General features: G+C 41.7%; 1 protein-coding gene across 1 annotated transcript in view; it reads left to right on the top strand.

The window, feature by feature from the left end:
* The window catches only part of LOC307154079 (complement C3-like), a 75,113-nt gene that overhangs the window by 12,685 nt on the left and 37,106 nt on the right, over positions 1–25,322 (top strand). The window contains exons 18-29 of the mRNA XM_079898859.1: positions 3,929–4,031; positions 4,236–4,324; positions 4,429–4,571; positions 4,860–5,066; positions 5,219–5,279; positions 5,384–5,467; positions 11,849–12,052; positions 14,386–14,461; positions 14,606–14,765; positions 16,542–16,637; positions 16,801–16,957; positions 21,666–21,826. Of these exons, the coding sequence (XP_079754985.1) occupies positions 3,929–4,031; positions 4,236–4,324; positions 4,429–4,571; positions 4,860–5,066; positions 5,219–5,279; positions 5,384–5,467; positions 11,849–12,052; positions 14,386–14,461; positions 14,606–14,765; positions 16,542–16,637; positions 16,801–16,957; positions 21,666–21,826 (1,541 nt within the window). The remainder of the gene's footprint in view (positions 1–3,928; positions 4,032–4,235; positions 4,325–4,428; positions 4,572–4,859; positions 5,067–5,218; positions 5,280–5,383; positions 5,468–11,848; positions 12,053–14,385; positions 14,462–14,605; positions 14,766–16,541; positions 16,638–16,800; positions 16,958–21,665; positions 21,827–25,322) is intronic.

Raw genomic sequence — 25,322 nt, 5'->3', positions numbered from 1 at the left:
TATGTGCCTCATTCCTGAGCGAGTAATTGTAAGTTTTGAGCACAGAGAACTATATTTTGCAAGCACATTACATTATATTTTGAACAGAAATTAAGAATCGCAAAAAAAAAATGTGTTTGAGCAAAGGAAAAAACGATTCCGTGCTCAATAAATGCTTGTTTGCTATTATCCATATTAACATGCAATAATAACCCCTCTCACGCAGTTTACTCAGGTGCTCTCTCACAAACTTATTCTCTGCGCTCCTGTCAAGTCCCTCTCTCTCTCTCAACCTCTTAATTCTGTGCGTGCTCAACTCTTGACACACACGCTCGCTCAACTCGCAACAGCGTTACAAGTGTGCCACAAAATCAACCAATCGGAAAATTAAAGGTCAATTGTGATTGGCTGTTGGTCTCCAATCAAATCGCTAGTAGAACCAAAGCCCGTCTTGTAGAACTATCCATAGATATCCATAGATATCCATATATCCATATATAATCCTTTATTATATGATATTTGGAACTATCTACAGCATCCCGGAAGCTTACTGAAAAAAAAAGAAAAAAAATAGAAAAAAATAACTGACTACAGCGAGACTAATGGATTAAAACACATTTTGGTAAGTATATATTTTTTAATATTAACTTAAAAGTGCCTTGTTAGTTTTGTGTATTATAATGCTGTTGTGTTGTTTAACTTACAATATTATATCTCCTATTGTGACTAAAGTTAGTTTGACTTATCCTTTTCAAGCATTCTAACGCTAGCACAGCCGCAGACAATGTCATCAGAACAGCAACACCTAAATGTCACACCACTTTAGTCACAATAGGAGATATAATATTGTAAGTTAAACAACACAACAGCATTATAAATTATAAGCTGAATCTCTGGAGGAGTGTCATAATATTCCTCTGTCACATATAGCTGTCAATCACCTCACACAATGACCTCACTCTTAAAACTGACATTTTCCGAACAATTAAACAAAATGTGCCCTCCAGCTATTAGGCTAATGTCTGTAATGTCTGTGATCTAAAGAAAACCACCATTCAAATAATTATTTTAATAATTATTTTTGTGTATTATAATTTATAATACACAAAACTAACAAGGCACTTTTAAGTTAATAATAATTAAAAAAATACTTACCAAAATGTGTTTTAATCCATTAGTCTCGCTGTAGTCTTAGCCTCAGACGTCACGCCCACGGAACGTTGGCTAAACGTCTGATGCATATGGTACACTTAACTGGAAACACTTCAGGAATGTCGAAGTCGTCATCTGATTGGTTGAATTTTATCGGATTTCCGGGGGGCGCGAGTGTCGCGTTTATTTTCGGTCAGCCGGGAAACAAAGCGCAGACGTGTGATTGCGGAAGAAAAACTGTTGTGTTTACATGAGTGACAATGAGCATTTATCAAGATCAGCTAAACATAGGATTCTCAAAAGTATGCGAGGTTCACGGCATAGACTCTTTAAGAGATGTTCTTTGATTTTCTATGCTGACTGACTTGTTGCACGCCGGTCTGTTGTTGTGGGGACATTTCCACGCCCCGAAACGTGACGCTGAACGAAACGAACTGTAATTGGTTGTTTGACATGTCAGTCAAACGGCCTTATGGGCGGGCCTTGGCCAAAGAAAGCTGCTATGAATTCCAGACCTTCAGCCGTCAGTCTGAAGGTCTGGCTACGCGAGACTAGTCTCGCTGTAGTCAGTTCTTTTTTTTGATTTTTTTTTTCAGTCAGCTTCCGGGATGCTGTAGATAGTTCCAGATATCATATAATAAAGGATTATATATGGATATATGGATATATATGGATAGTTCTACCAGACGGGCTTTGGTTCTACTAGCGATTTGATTGGAGACCAACAGCCAATCACAATTGACCTTTAATTTTCCGATTGGTTGATTTTGTGGCACACTTGTAACGCTGTTGCGAGTTGAGCGAGTGTGTGTGTCAAGAGTTGAGCGCGCACAGAATTAAGAGGTTGAGAGAGAGAGAGAGAGAGGGACTTAACAGGAGCGCAGAGAATAAGTTTGTGAGAGAGCACCTGAGTAAACTGCGTGAGAGGGGTTATTATTGCATGTTAATATGGATAATAGCAAACAAGCATTTATTGAGCACGGAATCGTTTTTTTCCTTTGCTCAAACACATTTTTTTTTTTGCGATTTGTTAATTTCTGTTCAAAATATAATGTAATGTGCTTGCAAAATATAGTTCTCTGTGCTCAAAACTTACAATTACTCGCTCAGGAATGAGGCACATATATAACGCCATACTCAGGCCGCCGTCTTTCTCCGTAACAAGAAAATAACGGCTGTAGAAGCCTGACTCGCTTTGGGAAGTGGGAACTATCTCGATAGCCCCTTTCGCCAGCAGACTTAACACTTCGGTGCGGAGGACGTTAGACACACTGCTCCTTACCGAAGTGTAGATTATATCATGAAAGCACGGGGGTCTGCGGGCGAACTGAAGCGAGTAACCCTGCTTTATGATATTCATAACCCAGCCTGACACTTCGGGGAGGGCCTGCCAGGCCTGGGCCCGAGAGGCCAGGGGTTGGATTGCATCTGGAGGCGGAACGCCAAGACTCTGGGCCCCGACCTGCCAGATGTTTTTGTGAAGAAATTTGCTCGATTTGTGCTCTGTGTGGGTCGCTGTTAAAACAGCGTTTGGGTGCAGGGGTGCGTAACGAAGGACGGGCCCATGTTCTGCAATTAACACATCTCCAGCCGCCTGAACTGAAGAGGGGGCTGTGAGAGGCACTCGAGCGATCTTCAGGGGTGGTCCAGTGACGACTTCCTAGGCTCATGGTCCAGCGTGAGCTTTGGCCGCGGGCCCTGGCGTTTGGGGAGCGGGTAGCGCTTTGCTGGTTTGAAGCACTGATTGGTCTCAGCCGCTGGGCGGGGCTGGGGGACCTGAGGCGCTGGTTTCTCTGGCTGCGGCGTGCTCTTGGGGCGCCGTGAAGCAGAGCTGGAGCACTTGGGGAGGAAGTGTTTCATGGCAGTGGATGCCTTTTGAGCTTCCGTGAAACGTTCCGCAAACCCCCTAACAGAAGGGCCGAAGAGACCTAAAGTGGAGACTGGTGAGTCGAGGAAGGCGGTTCTGTCCGCGTCCCTGATCTCTGTCAGATTAAGCCATAACCGGCACTCCAGCACCACTAGGCTGGCCATGTTGCGGCCGACGGCCTGAGCAGTGGTCTTGGTAGGCCGCAGGGCCAGGTCTGTGGCACTGCGGAGGTCTCTGAAGGCGTCTGGGTCAGGTCCTGACTCATCCATAGCATGGAGGAGTTTAGCCTGAAACACCTGAAGAACAGCCATGGTGTGTAAAGCAAAAGCAGCCTGGCCAGCGGCGGAGTATGCACGGTCCTTGAGTGCTGAGGACGTTCTGCACGGCTTAGATGGGTGCGCAGCCTTTGCTCTCCAACTGCCAGCAGTGGGAGGACACAAGTGCGTTGATCGGCGTTGATCGCTCTTGACAAACAGCACCGGTGAAGTGTCAGATTCTGGTGTGGGCGAGGCATGCGCTCATATCACCGCGCTCGTGGAGTCGTTGCTCGCGCCGCTTCTTCCTTCGGGGCTCGAGGGCCACCGGAGACGGAAGATGGGCGGGCTCGCCCTCTGACGTAGCGAGAGCGAGCCTGGAACAAAGCACTGAGATGGGCATGCTGTCACAGGAAGGAATTTAATTCAAAAAAGCAGTGCCACTGCACAGCCATAAAAGTGCAGAGATCTGAGCGTGCCATTTGGAAACATTCCAATAATTTTGAGATCCCTACGACTTAACAGTCTCTGACGCCCAGATCCTTTTAGGGCAGAAAAAAAAATTGTAAAGCCGTACAAATACAATAGGGTCCCTGATACATTTTTACTTGACTTGTTTGATGTGTCCTTTTGCTCTAAAATGTATTTTCTGTCTTATTTTTATCTATTACAACAGGTGATGATGATGATGAATATTATACAGACTCTGATGAGATCGTGTCACGTACTCAGTTTCCTGAGAGTTGGCTTTGGGAAGAGATTGATTTATGTGAGAATTGGTGAGTAGGAGACTTTTAGACAAAAGCTGTGAGTTTAGCCCCGTTCACACCACTAGTGACTCATAGCAAATGATCTAATTCAACTTGAGCTGTTGGTGACAATGCGCGTGTGTGTGTGTGTGTGTGTGTGTGTGAGTCTGATAGTAAACAACCATTTGAGGAGTTTTTATTTTTATTTTTATTTTATTTTTCCTCATATCCCAGTCCAGAACCAGTCAGAGATAAAGTGATCTACCTGAAAGACTCTATTACTACCTGGCAGATCTTGGCTGTCAGTGTGTCACCAACACTTGGTAAGATGAAGCTGCAAACACAGGATACATGGTCTGAAAATCATCATCATCATCCAGGAGCTGCTGCTTTAAACCCTTCTGTGTGTCTGTGTTCCTCCTCAAAGGCATCTGTGTGGCAGAACCTGAGGAGATTATAGTTTTTAAACCATTTTTCATTGACCTAAAGATCCCTTATTCAGCTGTGCGCGGTGAACAACTGGAAATCAAGGCCATTATTCACAACTACACACCAAGGAATCTGAAGAGGGTAGATCGGATTTAATATTGAAAATGCATTAAGAATTTATGTTATACATTAAAACCATGTGCATCGTAATAACCTTTTCTGCATGAGTCAAATCATTTATCCTGAAAAGCATTTCAGGTTTTTTGAGCTGCTTGTGACTCAAACTGAAGAAAAGTGTAGAATACTGAACTGTGCTGAAACAGAAATGTCCTCCATCATCACATATTTCATTTCTGATTCTAATTTATTTTGGAGGCCGTTTCCTCTAGATATTTAAGTGATTTTTGTCTCACTCTCCTGTTTTCACAGGTGCGTGTGGAGTTTATGGAGACAGAACATGTTTGCAGCTCTGCCAGTAAGAAAGGCAAATACAGAACAACAGTAAACATTGACAAAGACTCCAGCATAGCGGTTTCATATGTGATTATTCCCATGACACTGGGAGATCATGATATTGAGGTGAAAGCTTCATTATCTGAGTATGAGGATGGAGTGAGAAAGACCCTGAAGGTGGTGGTACGTTTGATGGCATTTCTGTCAGTTTTCAGTAATTCTGTTTTATTTGATTTGGTCATTTGTTAATATAATGATTAATAGATGTTTGTGCTATTTTTTTGAATAGATAAACTAGATAACCACAGGTAGTTAACTTACTCTCTCTCTCTCAGTCTGAGGGTGTGCTGATTCCATTACACAGCGAAATTGTGGAACTCAATCCTGCTAAGAAAGGTGAGATTCCCTACTCAAGACTCACCAAAACTGTACAACATCTGATCAGCACATGACTCATGACTCTTCCTTCATCTTTCTGTTCTTTATCCCAAATGAAACAGGGGAAAAACCTATACTTATTAGATCTGCAATACCAAAGGATCGGGTTCCAGACACACCTGCTAACACCTACATCTCGATTGCTGGTAAGGAAAAATATGTTTTTAAGAATATGTAGTGATTATTTCTGGCATGTATAGTTGTGCATTTGTTGTTTAAAGAAAGCTGAAACCTGGGGTGGTATACAATTTTGGACACTGTATGGGTTTTTGGTAATCGCAGGTGGTTAAATTAAAGCAATGATGTAAAGTCCATGAACAATTGTGAGGGCTAGTATAATTATCTATATTTGCCTCACATTTTCCCACACAGTATGTTCCTTCTTTTCGGCCAGTCCAAACAAATGTTTTTAAATTATTGTTAGATACCTTATTTGTTAGATTAAAAGAAGTTTAGTCAACTTAAAATGTGTATTGTTATGCGTTGTAGTATGTGTGCACCTATATGTGTTTGGTTCGAGATCCTTAGTGGAATGACATTTTTTTTAATCTATGCCATTGTTGTTATTTTCATATAGTGTGTGCATGCTACCAATATTTGAATCTGTGAATTCTTTAAGTTGGTACCAGGCGGTAATGTTATGGTGATATTGCGATGTGCGTGTGTAGCTTGTGATGTTTTTGTCTGGAAGATGGGTAGAACCTGTCTTACAGCATATTTTTGTTACACAATTTGGTTCCAGTGCTAATCCGGGGGGGCCATGTGACTATTTTTTTTGTATGTGACTGGAATGTATGATGTGGATGGTCCCTTAGTATATTTCCATACCCATCTACTGCATCCTAGGTTGTGTGTGAGTGTGACTCGTTGTCCCAATTTCATGCAGGTGGGTCCAGATACTGTCCATCTGGCCTCCATGGAATTGCAGTGACTGTCCTATGAAGGAAAAAGATCATAATTAATTTTTGGTCATTTTAAAGCCTGCGTCACCTAGCATCTGTAACACTTCGTCAACCAACTGCAAGTAGTTCTCAAGTGGTTCCTCTGTGGCTATCAGTATGTCGTCTACATAGTGAACTACTTTGCCAGTTCCTATAAGGGACTGAGCACATCTGCCACAGCTTGATGAAAAATGGTTGGGCTGTTGGGCTGTTGTGAAGGCCCTGTGGCATTCGTTCCCATGTATACTGCATTTGATCTACAGCAAATGCAAGTTTTCATTGGTCTTCTCATTTGACTTTAATAGACCAAAAAACATTTTTGATGACAAGCACAGTGAATGATGAATTTACAAATCTTTCATAACTGATTGTGCAGGCTGCTTGATCTTTTGCTGTAGTTTCACAGTGCAGAAATATAAAATTAAGCTGTATTAAAAAACACATTTTTGATAAGTAAATAGACTCTGGATGAGATCGGTGATCCAAACATTATGTGATGTTGAAATATTCAAAACATAACCAGCAACACCTGATCTAATTTTTGTTGGCTTTGTTTCTGCTATAACAAATGTGTCTTAAAATCACAGTTACAGCAGCCAAAGAGAAACTAATGTTAAAGTCAAGGGTCAAGAGCCCAACTAAAGCAAACACCGATCTCCATAATGGTAACATCAAATGAAACAAAACAACATCTAAACCTCTAAACCACCTTAATTCTCGATAGGAATTTCTGTAGACATATATGAAAAAATAAATAAAGTCATTCCGGTTAGTTGGGCTGGGCGATATATCGCATCACATTGTTATGCGCATCTCGTCAGTAAAGCCGGTTCCTTGCATAGTAGTAAATCGCCATCACCTGCTTTCAGATGGAGCGGCATTTACTACACAGCAAAAAACTCCAGTGTTAAATTAACACTCAAGAGTGTTAAAGTTAATGAGATAATTAAGTGATTAATTTAGTGATGATTGAGCATTATTGAAGACACCTGATGTTAACAAGCAGAATCACTGAAGGAGAAAATCACAAATTGTGAGTTACCGTTATGACGTATATTACTTAATGCGTTATCTAACATCAACACATTGAGTGAACAATATATTTTTACAACATTAATTAATGTTTGTGAATGTTATTTAATACAAACACTTGTTTGGTCATGTTTGTTCACTTCATTCATTGTGCATTAATTAATGTTTAAATGTATTTTTAAATTAACCCCAAGGAGAATAATTGCGACAGTATATAGCTATTGTTTATTGTTAGGTCATTTTATCTAATGTTATCTAACAAATGGAATCTTATTGTAAAGTGTTTTTAATACTACAGTGTCCATCTTTGTAACCGTGATATACACTTTAATGTAAACTTAATGTAAATTAAGCTTTGGTACCGAAATTGGTACAGAGAACTGTGGATTTTAACTGCCGAATACTGAAATTTTGGTACCGTGACAACACTAGTCTGGAGCCATATTAACTCCCAGGAGAGTTCATTTAACGTTTTAGCTGATTTCACTAATTAGTTCTCTCTCCTGCTGAATTAACAAATCCAGGTGATTGGAACAAAATACTGAGGAGGACTTTTACTATCTGAACCTGGACTTTCCACCTCTGTACAGAAGTTATTATTGAGAATTAACAAAGGTTTAGATGTTGATGTCTTATTGAAAATGTTTTGTTTGAGGTCACCATCATGGAGATCAGTGTTTGCTTTAGTTGGGCTCTTGACCCTTGACTTTCTTTAAATTGCTTTAAATTTTCTTTAAATTAACAACTGCTGTTAATTATTTATAAAAGTAAAGTCTGCTTAGTAATAAGTGAAGCTGGTAATGCTGTTTGTGGAGTTGTTTAATCAGATCTTCTGAAAGTTAATGTATTTTATCTACAATTCATCTAAAGTCCCGTTCACACTACAAGCGACAAAGTGACACGATACCATTCATTTCAATGGGGAGTGGGCGATTTCCGGCGACACACACGATAGTGACCGTTGGCGACTGGATGGGGCGTGTCCAGCGACGCAACAAAGTTGAGATCTGTTCAACTTTATGCAAATGAAGAGCGACTTTCGGGAGCGACAACCAATAGGAGTGAAGTCACTAGGGCTCGCGTGATCCGTCACTCTTCAGTGCCGAGTCCGGCTGAGGCAAGATGAATGAGAAGTTTATTTTAGCAGTCAGAAACTGTCCAATAATTTATGATATGTCTCCGTGTACATACATACAGTGGTACTCGCCGTGCTGACTCCGAGTATGGTTTCGTAAACTCAGAAAGACCAGTATTTGCCCATTTGCTGCAGTTAAATAGCCGCGATAGCAAACAGCACTCTCTGTTTCTCATTCATCTTTAATATTATGCATTTTATGTACTGATTCCTTTTATATTTAGACTTTAATTTCCAAAATGTTAGCTTGTAGTGGCAAGAAAACAGATTTGTTGTCTACAACTGTGAATGTCACTCACAAACATTACTAGGCAACCAGTAGTGGGAACGCCCACTAGCGACCTCACCACCAGCCACTGGCGACATGCAGCGACAAAGTCGCTTGTAGTGTGAACGCAGCTTTAGGCTGTGACTGAATAAAATTGTAGTTTGTGTTCTTATTACTCTTTCGAAAGATGATTGAAATAATGTTTCAGCAACATCACACCTTTAAATAACATTCTAGTAACATTAAAGGAGAACTTTTAACAATTTTAACATTGAGCTCATTTTTTTGTAAATTTGGAGTGCTGTCAGTACAGAGAACAACGACAAAAATCGGTGTTGCCTACACAGAGTTATCCTCTTTTTAAAATTTGCACCCTGTTGACTTCAATGGGGCAAGTTTTAAACCTGCTTTTAGCCTCTTAACATCCTTGATGTGTCATTACAAGTGCACAGAAAATGTGAGTGATTCCTTTAGAGTGAACACAGTGAATCTGACTGCAGTAGATGTGAAAGATATTAATAAAAATTATGTTATTTCAGCCAGCGCACATACCTGTATTTACACTCTCATAAAATATAGTACATAATTGTACCTTTAGGGGTACAATGGCTTGTCACTGGGGCTGTACCCTCAAGGGTACAATATTGTACCCTTGGCATAGGGTACATATTTGTACCCTTGTGATTTGTACCTTAAGAGACCAGTCTTGTACCTGTGGTGACAATTTTGTACCTTTATTTAACAGTACAAAAATGGACCCTTCAAAAATGGTACAAAATTAGCTTTGACAGGGTACAATCGTTGACTATAATGATATGTATATATTACACACACGCTGAATTAAAATCAGAGTTTGTTAAATCCTTTTTATTTTCACATTTTCCAACATTTCATTTTAAACTCAATGTCTAACTGTGACATATAAATTATTATCATCTGAGTAATTGTCATTTGCCTGAAAGTCCATTTTATCTCCTTTCATCTCGACGACGGTTACTTCAATGCCTGCTTCTGATATTTTCTGAAGGACCTCCTCGGTTGAACCATGAGTAACCGTGCTATGACTTCTTCTCCACCGATGGCCAAAAGAAAGAAAGACCGCAAACTGGGCGTTCTTTTAAATTGAGATTCAAGCAGCCAATCAGGGCTGGCTCTACATACACTCTCAGAAAATAAAGTACATAATTGTACCTTTAGGGGAACAATGGCTTGTCACTGGGTCTGTACCCTCAAGGGTACAATATTGTACCTTAACCTTTAAAAGAAACGGTGCATATATGTACCTTTTAATGCTTTTTGACCCTCAAAAAGGTACATATATGTACCTTGAGGTCCAACAACAAAAACTCCAGTGTTAATTGAACTCTCCTGGGAGTTTATATGACTCCAGAAGAGTGTTAAAGTGTTAAAATATGAGTGTTAAATTAACACTCAAGAGTGTTAAAGTTAATGAGAAAATTAAGTGATTCATTGAGTGATGATAGACCATTATTGAAGACACCTGATGTTAGCAAGCAGAATCACTGAAGGAGAAAATATTATTTTTTAAGACACCGTTATGGAGATCAGTGTTTGCTTTAGTTGGGCTCTTGACCCTTAAATCATTAACTTTAGATTTTGTTTGGCTGTTGTATCTGAGTTATAACTACCAGATGAACAAAGATAAAAGTTGATCAGGTGGTATTGGTTATGTTTTGACATAATCATAATTTGCCTGAATCACTGAACTCATTTAAAGTCTAATCTCTGACTTAAATGTATATTGTTAATTACAGCATCACTGTGATTCTGCAGCATAAGATCCAGACTATTCAAAATAATCTAAAGTATTTCTTAAAAGTTGTTCTGATAAAACAAATATTTATTTTAGGCACACACAGACATCAAGAATCAGTGATTCTGCTTGTTAACATCAGGTGTCTTCAATAATGGTCAATCATCACTCAATGAATCACTTAATTAGCTCATTAACTTTAACAATCTTGATTGAATTTAACATTCATATTTTAACACTTTAACACTCTTGAGTCTGGAGCCAAATAAACTCCCAGGAGAGTTCAATTAACACTGGAGTTTTTACTGTGTTATAATGATTTAATATCAGTAAATTGACTTACAAAACTTTTATTTATTATACTCAAATATAGTGATAAGTTAAAATCTACCTTAAATGATTAAGGTATCATTAAAACCTTTTAAAAAAAAAGGCTGTCTTTTGATATTGTACCTTAACCTTTAAAAGAAACGGTATATATATGAACCTTTTAATGCTTGGGGACATATATGTACCTTTTTGACCCTCAAAAAGGTACATATATGTACCTTGGGGGACAGAAATGGACTCCTACTGTACCCTTATTTCTGAGAGTGTACATCCTGTTTTCGGTTGAAGTCCACATTAGTCGATTTTTAGAGTTCGGGCGCATGATCGTACGTACTAAACCTATGCGTGTGAACTCGACAATCGACTACTGTGGACTTCAACCAAAAACAGGATGTAAGTACAGGTATGAGCGCTGGCTGAATAAACATCATTTTTATTCATATCTTTCACATCTACTGCAGTCAGATTCACCCGCGTTCACTCTAAAGGAATCACTCACATGGCTGGGCACTTGTAATGACACATCAAGGATGTTAAGAGGCTAAAAGCAGGTTTAAAACTTGCCCCATTGAAGTCAACAGGGTGCAAATTTTAAAAATAGGATAACACGGTGTAGGCAACACTGATTTTTGTCGTTGTTCTCTGTACTGACAGCACTCCAAATTTACAAAAAAATGAGCTCAATGTTAAAATTGACCGGAGTTCTCCTTTAAGGAAACTGGACATTTTTATGTTCTTGGAATGTTAGAAATCAACGTTCCTATAATGTTGAATTTTACATCAAAATTAAGTTGAAAGAACGTTTGAGGAACATTATACCTTTTAAAACACGCTCCTCTAACGTCAAGAAAACTGGACATTTTTCACGTTCCCAGAACTAACACTGAATATTTGGAGAACGTTCTTATAAAACAACAGTCTGTTAGCTGGGACGTCACAATTTTGCTATGTTGGATAGTGTTGAAAGTGTTGCATAAATTACAGCTCATCGTAAATATAATTTAAAAACTGAATTCTCAGCCTCCATTTCCTCTTTCCTCCTTCCAGGTGAAGAGATCTCTCAGACAGTCGAGAAGGCCATCAGTGGAGACTTCATGGGTAGCCTTATTAAACAGCCCTGGGGATGTGCAGAGCAGAACATGGCCAGTATGACTCTACCTGTCACTGCCACTCATTATCTGGACAGCACCAATCAGTGGGCGGCTGTTGGAATAGACCGCCGTAGTGAAGCCATTAAACACATCTACACAGGTCAGCAGGATACAACAGATACACAGAATCTGACTAGGATTTGAAAAGAAAAAAAAAGGAATAAAAAAACAAAGCAAACTAGATGTACCACATCGCGGTACAAAATATGACCGCCGCTCAGGCCTGCACTGGCTTTCCACAAAAATAAATGACGTGGAGTAATTTGGCTGTATTGCGTGTTTATGTATATACCTAAAAAAAGTAGTAGTATGTGCATGTCTGTCTGTGTGTGTGTGTGTGTGTGTGTGTGTATGTGTGTGTGTTTGTGTATGTGTGTGTCTGTGTGTGTGTGTGTGTGTGTGTGTCTGTGCGTGTATGTATGTGTGCGTACATGTGTGCGCGTGTGTGTTTGTGAGTGTGTGTCTGTGCATGTGGATTTGTATGTGTGTGTATGGGTGTGTGTCTGTGCGTGTGGATGTCAGTGTGTGTGCATGCTTGCGTTTGTTTGTATTCCTGCATGTGTGTGTGTGTGACAGTATCATCCTAAACCAGCAACCCTTCGCTCAACAGCACCATCTACAGGCCGATGAGTGTACAGTCACTAAATGTGCACATAAATGAATTTATTTTATACCCCCCCCATGGATGAAATTCTACGAAACTTAGCAGAGGATACCCCCAGAGGATGTCAAGTTAATCATACACATGAAATATGGTGCAGTTCTGAACATCTCCACTGAAGATAGGGGCGATTAAAGCAGAATAATATTGCATTTTCATTTTTTATGGGAGGGGCGCAAATCACAAATGAGTGATTATGGGCTAGGTTGATGTGTGCCCTTAATAGCAACATACCATAAAAATTTCTTCATCCTCGGTGCCACGGTTCAGGTAGTTATTTAGGAAAAACTGCATTTTTTTGGGTTTGGGGCGGCCCAGCGCGGGGGGGGGGGGGGGTGGGGGTTGTGGCCCCCGGGGACCAAACGAAATTTTTCCGTAGAAGTCTAGTGGGGCTACATGCCCACCAAATTTCATGTTCCCCGGTGTTTCGGTGTCCCTGGTATCGTTGACGAAAAATTTACGGGGGCCCCAGCGCAGGGGGGGAAGTGGCCCCCGGGGACCAAACAAAATTTTTCCGTAAAAGTCTAGTAGACCAACATACCATAAAAATTTCTTCATCCTCGGTGCCACGGTTCAGGTAGTTATTTAGGAAAAACTGCATTTTTTGGGGTTTGGGGGGGCCCAGCGCGGGGGGGGAGTGGCCCCCGGGGACCAAACGAAATTTTTCCGTAGAAGTGTAGTGGGGCTACATGCCCACCAAATTTCATGTTCCCCGGTGCTTCGGTGTCCCTGGTATCGTTGACGAAAAATTTACAGGGGCCCCAGCGCGGGGGGGGGGAAGTGGCCCCCGGGGACCAAACGAAATTTTTCCGTAAAAGTCTAGTAGACCAACATACCATAAAAATTTCTTCATCCTCGGTGCCACGGTTCAGGTAGTTATTTAGGAAAAACTGCATTTTTTTGGGTTTGGGGGGGCCCAGCGCGGGGGGGGAGTGGCCCCCGGGACCAAACGAAATTTTTCCGTAGAAGTGTAGTGGGGCTACATGCCCACCAAATTTCATGTTCCCCGGTGCTTCGGTGTCCCTGGTATCGTTGACGAAAAATTTACAGGGGCCCCAGCGCGGGGGGGGGGGGGGGGGGGGGGGAAGTGGCCCCCGGGGACCAAACGAAATTTTTCCGTAAAAGTCTAGTAGACCAACATACCATAAAAATTTCTTCATCCTCGGTGCCACGGTTCAGGTAGTTATTTAGGAAAAACTGAATTTTTTTGGTTTTGGGGGGGCCCAGCGCGGGGGGGGAGTGGCCCCCGGGGACCAAACGAAATTTTTCCGTAGAAGTGTAGTGGGGCTACATGCCCACCAAATTTCATGTTCCCCGGTGCTTCGGTGTCCCTGGTATCGTTGACGAAAAATTTACGGGGGCCCCAGCGCGGGGGGGGGGGAGTGGCCCCCGGGGACCAAACGAAATTTTTCCGTAAAAGTCTAGTAGACCAACATACCATAAAAATTTCTTCATCCTCGGTGCCACGGTTCAGGTAGTTATTTAGGAAAAACTGCATTTTTTGGGGTTTGGGGGGGCCCAGCGCGGGGGGGGAGTGGCCCCCGGGGACCAAACGAAATTTTTCCTTAGAAGTCTAGTGGGGCTACATGCCCACCAAATTTCATGTTCCCCGGTGCTTCGGTGTCCCTGGTATCGTTGACGAAAAATTCAGTAAGGTGACGAAAAAAAAAAAAAAAAAAAACTTTGACAATCCCTATATGACCGCTTTCGCTAGCGGCGGTCATAATAATAAACATATCAATATAATATCTTTATTTCGTTTTTGTATTAAGGTTATCAACAGCAGCTGAAGTATCGTCAATCAGATGGATCCTACCATGCCTATTCATCCTCGAAGAGCAGCACATGGTATTTTCATTTCAATCAATCAATTCTATTTGTTTTTATTTTCATGCCCACTTTCTCCTGTCAAGTTATTATTTAATAACATTTAGATTAATAGTAGCATATTATTACTTGTTATTTATTAGCTCTTGTTTCTGTTTGTTAAAGGCTGACAGCATATGTGGCTAAAGTCTTCGCCATAGCCAGTAACTTAATTGTTATAGAGGAAAATGTGATCTGCAGCGCCCTCAAGTGGCTGGTTCTCCACAAACAACAGCCAGACGGCTCCTTCAGAGAGGATTCACCTGTATTTACGAGTTCGATGGCGGTAAGTTAAATGTGGCTATGACTGACTGTATTTGAACTCATCTGTGGAGGAGAAATTGCAGTGACCTACAATTAATTTGTAAGATGCAATTAAGTTTTCATAACCCTTGCAGAATCTGCAGCATGTTTACCGTTTAAAAAAAAAGGGACTATTACAATTGCATTGTTTTTATTACTGTACTGAATAAGCTATTTCACAGAACATGTTTCCATGGTTTTTATTAAGCAAGAAAACGTCTTGTGTTACATTTGTAACCCTTGCTCCGTGAGAAGGGAGCTCGCGCCGCGTCAAAGATGACACTTTTGGGAACATGTCCAGCGTGATAGCGTCTGAGCACATGTGAAACTAGTCCAATCTTGATTGTTATTGCGTCATGACATCACAGTTACGGTGTAAGCGGAAGCTACGAAGCAAGTCTTTCTCAGGCACTCAGGAGCAGTGTTGCCAGATGTACGATAATTATCGTATTTGTACGATAATTTTGACCTCTGTACGATGTACGATCAATAATGGAAAAAATCCTATAATGTACGATAATTTCAGAACTGTGTGACACTTCAAATGATGGTCGTTGTAATAGGACTTCTCATTGACTATGTTTACATGCAGCCAATAACCCGTTCAAAACCAGAATATTAGCAATAACCCGTGGCTCCCATCATGCATTGCGGTATGAATAAATTATGATCTAAATTGTATTAGTAATTTCCTTTTCCTAATTGAATATTCTTTTTGTTACCATTGTTGAGATTCATAGACTGAATCCTGATGTATGTGTGTGCTGTAAAAATGTTATATATATGGATTTGTGTGCGTGCTGATCACTCACCTTAATTCACAGAGCCCTGTGGTAAGATGGCCACTGGTGATGCCGGGAGTGACTCCGCCTTAAGACATCTAGCCTTTATATGGATATCTATGTTTCCACCTCTGTAAAAGTGTGTACCCGCCAGCAGCATCACAGACCTCTTAAAGGGAAATCCCAGATAGCAGGGCTTTGGAGGAAGCCACTCCTCTAGTCAAATGGGCTCTTATCAGGAGAGACGAGGGCAGGCTGCACTCTTCATACGCTGAAGAAATAGCCTCCACAATCCTCCTGCTAATCGTTTGCTTAGAGGCAGGAGAACCCTTCCTACTCTCAAAAAAATGCTATGTTGGCTTTAATTAACTTTATGTCAACAGGTTCCACGTAACTAAAAAAGTTAATTAAAGCCAACATAGCATTTTTTTTAGTGTACAGCTATGCATTTCTAATGCTTTGGATCTTTTTTTAGGAAAAACAAGTCAACACAGAATCTGTTGAAGAGCAGAAGCTGTTTGTAGCTTCCGCTTACAGCGTCACATGTGACGTCATGACGCAACACTAATCGAGATTGGACTAGTTCCACATGTGCTCAGACGCAATCACGCTTGAGGCGTTCTCCAAAGTGTCGTCTTCAGAAGGGAACCCGAACAGCCTGTGATCATCATATATTTTAGATATTTGAAAAAACAAACGGATTTGATATTTTGATAATAAAATGTTTGTGTTTTATGGGGAAAATACGGTTGCATACAACCTCAAATAATCTCCATATAAACCTTTGAACCATAGAAAGATACATTAGTAATGTCTATTCTGTATATCTTACAATATTTTAAACTCCTGAATGGATTTATTTGTTGGCCACTGATTAATAACCCTATAAAAAGGGCTAGATTTGCTGATTTATTATAAAAAGCATTTTTTTTTTTTTTTTTTTTTTTTGAGATTTGTTTATTTGTGCATTTTTCCAGGGTGGCGTAAAGGGCAGAAATGCCGATGCCTCTCTGACGGCCTTTGTTGTGATTGCCATGCAAGAGGGCAGAGAGATCTGTGCTGGATCAGTTGGTGTAAGTACAGGTCTTCCACGGTTTTGTTCATTAAAACATTAAATTCTAGATTAATAGTTGGTTAAACCTCTTCCACTGTTTTGTTTACCAAAAACATTAAAAATTAACAGTTGAATTTTCCTAGTCTTCCTCTTGATTTAAACATTGCACACACACTTTATAGAGTCTGCGTGAAAGTATCAAGAGGGGTGTTGTATTCTTAGAAGGTCGACTTCCACATCTGACCAATCCTTACGCTGTTGCGTTGACGTCTTACGCCATGGCCAATGCTGACAAACTCAATAAAGACATCTTGATGAGGCATTCCACCAAAGAAGAAGGTCAGTCACACCAACAAGTCATCAAAATGTGGAAATTACAAAATAAAATTGTGGTGTTATGATAGCTGCTTGACCGTATCAATAACAGCAATGTAATGAAATATATACCCCATATCAAAGCTTGCCGAGCCTTTTTACAGAGGTGGAAAGTCCAGGTTAAGAAAGTAAAAGTCCTCCTCAGTATTTTGTTCCAATCACCTGGATTTGCTAATTCAGCAGGAGAGAGAACTAATTAGTGAAATCAGCTGCACAGCAAAAACTCCAGTGTTAAATCAACTCTTCTGGGAGTAGTGTTGCATGATATATCAGTACTAGAAAAGTATCGCGATACCCTGCTATTAAAAACGATACTGTAACAGAGACAGGGGTGCCACAAAAAGGCCCCAACAGCACTGCTCTGAATGTACCGGCAGATGGAGGCGAAAAAATGAAGTGACGTGATTAGGGCTGCACGATATTGGAAAAAAAATTACATTGCGATATTTTTTTCCCAACGATATATATCGCGATATTGCGAGCCATCAATCCAGGCTAAAGTCAATAATTACCATTCCATGTTATTAATAATTTCACTAATAAGCAAGCTTCATTACAAGTAACAAAAAGGCCACTTAATATTTTATTCCAGAAACATATTTCTCTCAGAATTCGGTGAACGTTCTACGCAGGACCTAACGTTCTTCGGGTTCTAGGACCTGAAAAATTATGTTTTCTGTGCTGATTCAGTGACGTGTTCATGTAAACGGCACCTAGACCCAGCAAAAGTAATGATTAATAATATGTAAAATATTACAATGAGACATTTTAATTGTTTATTAATAAACAAGTGTTTTCTGTAAAGATGAAGTTGACAATATACTGACTCGCGATCTTCGCAGCAGTGATCGGGAGAAATGCACTTTTCATACAGATTAAATATAGCTATATTTTTTTTAATGGTTCTGTTTAAAAGTAGAGATTTCTGTAGATAATAGATATATTTCTTTCTTTCTTTTTTTTTTTTTTTTAGGTGTGTGAGGCGAGTAGGCTACCTTTTACGCTGAGTTTCGGTTCATGGATCATAGCTTAATCTCGGGTTCAGGCGCTGGCTGCTATATTTAATTATTATTAGGCTAATCATTATTAAATCCAGGAAATTGAATAATGAAATACTGATTAAAATTAAGATACAATTAATACAAAACGAAATTCGTTTTAAAGAAAGGCTTTGTGCTTTCTGTTTGAGGTCTCTGTGAAAGTTTTAAAGCAGTCTTTTAGTGTCGCTTTCATAACGGTCGCGTCCGTAATATCACGTAACATTGTTTTTTCCTCATAAATGCGAACACGAAAAATAAACGAATGTTTAAAAAAGACAACCATCCACAACTTTATAACACTCCAGCAAAGTAGCCTACCTCTTTTTGGTCAACATCCTCCTTTTTGTAGACGAAATAGGCTAGTCCCAAATAGCTGATTTTGACTTTTTTTTTTGCGGCGGATCCTCTTCGTCGCGCATTTTTGAATGTTGGCTGTGAGCGCGGTGAGCTGCGGCACAGCGAACCAATCACTGTGCAGGCACGCAGAACGCGTATGTCACCCCAGCAAAAAGCCATACAACAAACTCGTGTTTACTGTGTGCTACCGTTCTCTTATGGGTACTACTAACGTTACCCTTCACATCGCATGTTCCGGCGATGTGACTATCGCTCATTCGCACATCGCGATGTCGATGTTAAAACAGAATATCGTTCAGCCCTAGACGTGATGATGAGGTCAAAAGTTCAGTGTTTAATCCAATAGGTGCAATTGGTATTTACAGTGAAAATCCAAAGAAGGAAAAAAAAAACTAATCAAACAAAAATAAATAAAATAAACTGTTTAAAGTTATCTGCACACAAAATTTGGCTATACCAGTAAATCGGCCCAAAAACAGAGCAATAACTCCCAAACACTCAATCTATGAGCTTTTTTAACCACACTGAGGCGCCTTCTTAAAAAGGCTAAGCCCCTCCTACTTGGACCAAACCATTTGGTAATTAAAGATAATAAAAGACATTTAAAGAAGACAAATCAAAATAGATTTAACAGTAACAAAGAGATAAACAGTTTGAATAATATAAAAATATATAAACATTTAAAACAAAACAACTCAATTAATTATTAATGTTGAACAACGTTTATCAAAGAATCAAACAGAACTCCAATCTCCCCCTCACACATGACAACAATTAACTGTGCCTATTGGCGGGAAAGAGACATTCAAAATGGTGGCAGTTCCTGTGACCGGGTTTCGTCTGTTTGGTAAAGTAAAATGTTCCTATACGTAAGTATGACAATTTATTATTATGTAAGAGGTTAATTGAAATCAATAAACATATAACATGGTTACTGGTCTTGTTTGAGTATTTTACAATATATAAATCAACAACGAGAAATGAATAACTCAGTAAATGAAAAAAGGGCATGGTGAAGACAGGTACAACACGAAACAATACACAAAAAACGCACCCCTGCCCCACATGATCACCGGTAAAACGGCGTTCGCTCATATTCCACTCTGACATTAAATTTCTCTGTACTGTAGGCCTACATGTTGTAGCCATTAAAGAAAATGTATTTAGTTCCATATTTATGTGTAAATAATGTTATTTTTTAATTTCATTTATGTTGATTATATGAAAAGTGAACAGCATGAGTAATCATAAGATGCACAATATATCGGGAGACATCATTTCTGTCAGGTCCATTAAGTCAAGAACACACATGACAATAAAAGATTTAGGAAAATTTATATTGAATAAATTGCATTTCAAGTGATAAATGCTGAATTAAATTTGTTGAATTAAATTTGTTGATAAATGCTGAATTAATATGGCTCTGTTCAGGGAGTCCTCTGACCTTTCATGAGCACCATGAAATAGCAGAGAGTCAGAGGACAGCAGCAGCATTAGGGAACGTCAGCCTGCCAGAACGCTTAATTTTGACCACATTTAGTTTTGTTTTGTATAAAGCCTTTCTTTAAAGTGAATTTTGTTTTGCATAAATGGTATCTTAATTTTAATCAGTGTTTCATCAACCAATTGGCTGGATTTAATAAATAAGAAGCAAATACAGCAGACAATTTAATCAGGACATGGAGGCACCGGCGCGATATAACTTGCATTGCTCATGAACTAGAGCTCGTCTCATAAATGAACCGAAACTCAGAAATGTATAGAAAGCTTGAAATGTCTACTTTTAAACAAAACAATTCCAAACGAAAAGAAACAGACAACTCTCTTATGTAATCTGTATGAAGTGTGCATTTCTCTCTATAGGCACGTTCACATTGTCAACATCTTTAGCCGAGACACAGACACAAACACTAGTTTATTAATAAACAATTAAAATATCTCCTTGCTATATTTGACACATTCATAATGATTACTTTTGCCGGTTCTTTGTGGCAAGCTTTATGCATCTGCTAACTATCGAATATCGTGACTCATATTTTGTAGGCCATTTATGGTTGTTCATATTGTTCAATAAAGTTCTTGGTAAAAAAGAAAAAAAGAAAAGAAAAAAAAAAGCTACTGTACCTAATATTATTGTATACAGCGCGCAAGGTTTATGCGCACAAGTCTTCTTCTCCGTTTTTAGTGTATGTATGTGGCAGAATTACAGCACCACATACTGGTCTGGCATGTATACTACATCGTATTGAGTCGGTTTCAGTGGTTTCGTGTGTACGCAGATATTTCTTGAGACGACCCTGTGTTTTTTTTTTTTTTGAACGGGGAAAGAAAACATTGGATAGGGAAAGCTCTGGCTTCGTGTGGATGTGGCCTTGATGTCTGTGTGTGCCTAACAGAAACTTTTTTTATTTATCTTTTTATTAACAGAACAACTTTTAAGAAATCCTTTGGATTATATTGAAAATTCTGGATCTTATGATGTAGAATCACAGTGGTGCTCTAATTAACAATATAAATATAAGACAGAGATTATGCTCTACAGCAGCCAAACTAAATCTAATGTTAATAGTTTAAGGGTCAAGAGCCCAACTAAAGCAGACACTGATCACCATAATGGTTTTTGCTTTTATCCTTCAGTGATTCTGCTTGTTAATATCAGGTGTCTTAAATAATGCTCAATCAACACTCAATTAATCACTTAATAATCTCATTAACTTCAACACTGCTTCAGTGTTCATTTAACACTCATATTTTAACACTTTAACACTCTTGAGTGTGGAGTCAAATAAACTCCCAGGAGAGTTAATTTAACACTGGAGTTTTTGCTGTGCATATACTAAAATATCAGCCCACATCACTCCTGTCCTACAGCAACAGCAGAAGCATTGGCATTGTGTTATTTATCATAATCAGTTTAAGATACTTGTCTTAGTTTTCAAGGCTCATCATTGCTCGGCACCTTCTTTACTTTCTGATTTAATTCAGCTCTATGTCCCTGTCCGTGCTCTGAGATCGAGTTCTGAGAATTCGCTTGCAGTAGCCAAGTTCTGACCTTCTAGTGTGGGTGGTAGGGCTTTTAGCATTTCAGTCCTTGGGTTCTTGAAAGGCGCTATATAAATAAAACATATTATTATTATTATTATTATTATTATTATTATTATAAGCCAAAGCAACAATCTTGATGGTCTGGATCAGCATATGTGAGCAGAGCGACATATTTCCCTTCACGCTTCATCTCCACACTTGTTTCTATTCTTGTTTTGTGTTTGAAACAGCCGGTAGGTTCTGGACTTTCCCTGGAGAGCGTCATCACTCACTGGAGGCGACGGCCTATGCTGTGCTGGCACTTGTGAAGGCCAAAGACTTTGATAAAGCAGGAGAGGCAGTGCACTGGCTGGGCAGACAACCGTCCCATTATGGTTATGGCACCACACAGGTACACTATCATCTCATCATTTCACTGTAGCTTGAGTTGACAATAGCAGTAGCTTGAGCTTAATAAAAACAGGGACATCTGTAAAAACTTCATAGGATGAAATTTAAATATTCTGTCTGACTGAGTTAAAACTCTGCTTTTATTAAAAAAATGAGAGCAAGGCAGCTGCACCACCGTCTGTCTCAGCAACACCGAGTTACTGGACCTGGTTGAGCACTGTGACTGAAGACTCTTTATCAATATAATGCCAAAAATAGCAGTAATGACTATTCTTACAAACACAAAAAAATGGGGTTCTTGCAGCCTGAATGAGAACAGCAACACAGCCCAAGTGTTTTCATAGAAAGGATATAATGATGGTGGCAGTGTCTGCATTATATAGCAGTAGTACTGCAACTGTACTCTCTGAGGAAGCTTTGCGTTTAAAGAGCTAATAAAATATTTAGACTCAAATCAATATTTTGTGTCTAATTATTTACTTATGTGGCAAGTAGCCGTGTAATAAGCGGGATAATGTACATCAAGCTGGTGGTTCTCTCAAAATAACCCCCTTCATGCTGATAGAAGACCTCATCACCCTGTCGGGGGCAGAGGTGGGTATTCCAGGGGTCAGAAAGTAAAAGTCCTATGGCGGGCCGGAAGGTCCAAAAATAGGACTAATGATTTGTCGTGGGAAGTCACTATGCTATAGCCCCTAGCTACTCACTTTCCCACTGATATGCCAGCGGTGGATCTGTATACGTACTCTCCTCACACATCGAGCGACTCACTCTCCTCACACAGTGAGCGACTCACTCTCCTCACACATCGAGCGACTCACTTTCCTCACACAGCGAGCGACTCACTCTCCTCACACAGCGAGCGACTCACTTTCCTCACACATCGAGCGACTCACTCTCCTCACACAGTGAGCGACTCACTCTCCTCACACATCGAGCGACTCACTTTCCTCACACAGCGAGCGACTCACTCTCCTCACACAGCGAGCGACTCACTCTCCTCACACATCGAGCGACTCACTTTCCTCACACAGCGAGCGACTCACTCTCCTCACACAGCGAGCGACTCACTCTCCTCACACAGCGAGCGACTCACTCTCCTCACACATCGAGCGACTCACTCTCCTCACACAGCGAGCGACTCACTCTCCTCACACAGCGAGCGACTCACTCTCCTCACACAGCGAGCGACTCACTCTCCTCACACACTCTCCTCACACAGCGAGCGACTCACTCTCCTCACACATCGAGCGACTCACTCTCCTCACACAGCGAGCGACTCACTCTCCTCACACAGCGAGCGACTCACTCTCCTCACACAGCGAGCGACTCACTCTCCTCACACAGCGAGCGACTCACTCTCCTCACACAGCGAGCGACTCACTCTCCTCACACAGCGAGCGACTCACTCTCCTCACACAGCGAGCGACTCACTCTCCTCACACAGCGAGCGACTCACTCTCCTCACACAGCGAGCGACTCACTCTCCTCACACAGCGAGTTACTCACTCTCCTCACACAGCGAGCGACTCACTCTCCTCACACATCGAGCGACTCACTCTCCTCACACAGCGAGCGACTCACTCTCCTCACACAGCGAGCGACTCACTCTCCTCACACACTCTCCTCACACAGCGAGCGACTCACTCTCCTCACACACTCTCCTCACACAGCGAGCGACTCTCCTCACACAGCGAGCGACTCACTTTCCTCACACAGCGAGCGACTCACTCTCCTCACACAGCGAGCGACTCACTCTCCTCTCACACATCGAGTGACTCACTCTCCTCACACAGCGAGCGACTCACTTTCCTCACGCAGCGAGCGACTCACTCTCCTCACACACATCGAGCGACTCACTCTCCTCACACAGCGAGCGACTCACTTTCCTCACACAGCGAGCGACTCACTTTCCTCACGCAGCGAGCGACTCACTCTCCTCACGCAGCGAGCGACTCACTCTCCTCACACAGCGAGCGACTCACTCTCCTCACACAGCGAGCGACTCACTCTCCTCACACAGCGAGCGACTCACTCTCCTCACACAGCGAGCGACTCACTCTCCTCTCACACATCGAGCGACTCACTCTCCTCACACATCGAGCGACTCACTTTCCTCACACAGCGAGCGACTCACTCTCCTCACACAGCGAGCGACTCACTCTCCTCACACAGCGAGCGACTCACTCTCCTCACACAGCGAGCGACTCACTCTCCTCACACAGCGAGCGACTCACTCTCCTCACACAGCGAGCGACTCACTCTCCTCACACAGCGAGTGACTCACTCTCCTCACACACTCTCCTCACACAGCGAGTGACTCACTCTCCTCACACACTCTCCTCACACAGCGAGTGACTCACTCTCCTCACACAGCGAGCGACTCACTCTCCTCACACAGCGAGCGACTCACTCTCCTCACACAGCGAGCGACTCACTCTCCTCACACAGCGAGCGACTCACTCTCCTCACACAGCGAGCGACTCACTCTCCTCACACATCGAGCGACTCACTTTCCTCACACAGCGAGCGACTCACTCTCCTCACACAGCGAGTGACTCACTCTCCTCACACAGCGAGCAACTCACTCTCCTAACACAGCGAGCGACTCACTCTCCTCACACATCGAGCGACTCACTCTCCTCACACAGCGAGCGACTCACTCTCCTCACACAGCGAGCGACTCACTCTCCTCACACAGCGAGCGACTCACTCTCCTCACACACTCTCCTCACACAGCGAGTGACTCACTCTCCTCACACACTCTCCTCACACAGCGAGTGACTCACTCTCCTCACACAGCGAGTGACTCACTCTCCTCACACACTCTCCTCACACAGCGAGCGACTCACTCTCCTCACACAGCGAGCGACTCACTCTCCTCACACAGCGAGCGACTCACTCTCCTCACACAGCGAGCGACTCACTTTCCTCACACAGCGAGCGACTCACTCTCCTCACACAGCGAGCGACTCACTCTCCTCACACAGCGAGCGACTCACTTTCCTCACACAGCGAGCGACTCACTCTCCTCACACAGCGAGCGACTCACTCTCCTCACACAGCGAGCGACTCACTCTCCTCACACAGCGAGCGACTCACTCTCCTCACACAGCGAGCGACTCACTTTCCTCACACAGCGAGCGACTCACTCTCCTCACACAGCGAGCGACTCACTCTCCTCACACAGCGAGCGACTCACTCTCCTCACACAGCGAGCGACTCACTTTCCTCACACAGCGAGCGACTCACTCTCCTCACACAGCGAGTGACTCACTCTCCTCACACACTCTCCTCACACAGCGAGCGACTCACTCTCCTCACACATCGAGCGACTCACTCTCCTCACACAGCGAGTGACTCACTCTCCTCACACATCGAGCGACTCACTCTCCTCACACAGCGAGCGACTCACTCTCCTCACACAGCGAGCGACTCACTCTCCTCACACAGCGAGCGACTCTCCTCACACAGCGAGCGACTCACTCTCCTCACAC

Source organism: Squalius cephalus (assembly GCF_949319135.1).
Source record: "Squalius cephalus genome assembly, contig: scaffold_83, whole genome shotgun sequence".
Classification (NCBI taxonomy): Eukaryota; Metazoa; Chordata; class Actinopteri; order Cypriniformes; family Leuciscidae; genus Squalius; species Squalius cephalus.
Note: the sequence above shows the minus strand (reverse complement) of the source record. Positions and strands in the feature narration are given on the sequence as shown.